Source organism: Prunus mume, linkage group LG4, assembly GCF_029339155.1.
Source record: "Prunus mume cultivar Tortuosa linkage group LG4, ASM2933915v1, whole genome shotgun sequence".
NCBI classification, from domain to species: domain Eukaryota; kingdom Viridiplantae; phylum Streptophyta; class Magnoliopsida; order Rosales; family Rosaceae; genus Prunus; species Prunus mume.
The window spans coordinates 7868456-7870345 of NC_142701.1; the positions used below are offsets into that span (position 1 = coordinate 7868456).

General features: G+C 39.8%; 1 protein-coding gene across 1 annotated transcript; it reads left to right on the forward strand.

The window, feature by feature from the left end:
* Positions 1-5: 5 nt before the first annotated feature.
* Positions 6-1890, forward strand: LOC103328251 (E3 ubiquitin-protein ligase RSL1-like). The gene is made up of 2 exons (XM_008230652.3): positions 6-1020; positions 1510-1890. Exons 1-2 carry the CDS (start codon positions 152-154, stop codon positions 1583-1585), a joined length of 945 nt encoding a protein of 314 aa, XP_008228874.2. The 5' UTR covers positions 6-151; the 3' UTR covers positions 1586-1890.

Consider the following 1890-nt stretch of genomic DNA (forward strand, 5'->3'; position numbering starts at 1 on the left):
TGAGAGTAAAGAGAACATCCAATTGGAGATGACCTTCGTAGGCAAGTTTGCGTAAAAGCAATCCCACTTCCTATTATAGTTGATTTTCATCATAAAACTGCCCTGACAGTGGCAGTTTTTGAGATTATAAGTGAGCAGCTTGAATCATATTATGGCACAAGAATTATCCTCTGGTAATCTTCATCTCAATGTTGACGATTTCTACTTCTCAGCACTATTTGATCAGAGTGATCATGAAGACGAAAATGACCCAGTCTCAGATTCCAGATATGCAGAAGAGTTGCAGTTCCAGGAGGCTCTAATGTCTTCTTCGATCGCTTCCCAAACGACACTCAATGTTGGGTCGTCTTCCTCCTCTGCCACCGCCGCCGCCGCCTCCTCCTCCTCCTCATCATCAACAACAATAATCCAAGCTTCCCAAGCAACCCAATCCACCCCAATTCATGAAACCCTAAACCCAATTCAGCCACATATCTTCTGTGGGATTTGTGTTGAAATGAAGGAGGCTGCCCAGATGTTCAGAACTGAGAGCTGTGGTCACTCCTTTTGCTCTGACTGCATAGCCAAACATGCTGCCTCAAAAATCCAAGACAACATTCACATTGTTGTTTGCCCTGGCTTGGGCTGCAAGGCTGTGATTGAGCTTGATGCTTGCAGGCCAATGCTTCCCAGAGAGGTTCTTGAGAGGTGGAATGATGCCCTCTGTGAGGCTTTGGTTCTTGGGGCACAAAGACTTTACTGCCCTTTTAATGATTGCTCAATGGTTTTGATGATTGATAATGAAGGTGAAGGCATAAGAGAGTCAGAGTGCCCTGCTTGTCATAGATTGTTCTGTGCAAGATGCCAAGTGCCATGGCACCCGGGGGTTGATTGTGAGGAGTTTCAGATGCTTAATGAGGATGAGAGAGGGAGGGCAGATCTTATGGTGAAGGAGCTTGCAAAGCTGGAGAAATGGAGGAGGTGCCCTAAGTGCAAATTTTATGTGGAGAAGACTCAAGGTTGTTTGCACATTTCTTGCAGGTCAGTTTCTTTTGGTATATGCATATGATTGATTTTCTTTAGAACATTAGATTCTTATCTTTGAATAAAATGATTTTTTGATCAAACCCAGAAGTAGGATTAGATTTTAATTTTGGTTTTCTTTAGGTACATTATTCAAGTTAGTACTTTATGCATTCATAGGTACAATATATATGTGTTTAATCATAATAATGTATCTAATCAAATGACCAAGATAAAAATCTAATCTTAAGTTCTTAACACATGGTATTAGTCAAAAATTCCCCCATTGTTGCTTGATAATGTACGCTCGTCGTTTTCGTCTTTAGCATCACCATCAAGGCTTATGTATCATGTTATCCATAATGGGTTTTAGATGGTTATTATGCCCAATAGAACCTTGGGTGCCCCTAAGTTTTGGCTGATGATGAAACAAATTAGATTATGGTTAATGCAGGTTTAATGCTTTTACTTAGTGGAAGTTTTATCTGCTGTATATTGTGTTTGCAGGTGCCAATTCCAGTTCTGCTATGGATGTGGAGGAGAATGGAATTCTGTTCATGATGGTAGTTGCGTGAGAGATTAAATGATAAGGAGGCACTGAGAGGCTTCACCATTGTTACCTGTTATGGTACCTTGTGCTACTTATAACAAGGCTTAAACTTTATTTACAGAATCATTAAAAAGTCCATATGTATGTATGCAAGCTAGTAGATTTGCTTTTATTTTTCATCAGCAAGTTGATTGTATCATAGGGAGAAGCTTAGGATGCTTGCCTCCCATCCTTAAATTTGAGTGTTCTTAGGAACATTGCTTTGAAATCCCCAATCAAATGTATTTGAGGTTTCTGTTTTCTTTCTAAAAGTTGAATTAAAAAGTTTCTTTTCCTTA

What these genes read in the sequence shown, in the direction of transcription:
- LOC103328251 (XM_008230652.3), top strand. Translation starts at nt 152, where the DNA reads ATGGCACAAGAATTATCCTCTGGTAATCTTCATCTCAATGTTGACGAT. An exon ending in TGTTTGCACATTTCTTGCAG is followed by an intron (nt 1,021 to 1,509) that starts GTCAGTTTCTTT and finishes TTGTGTTTGCAG; the next exon opens with GTGCCAATTCCAGTTCTGCT.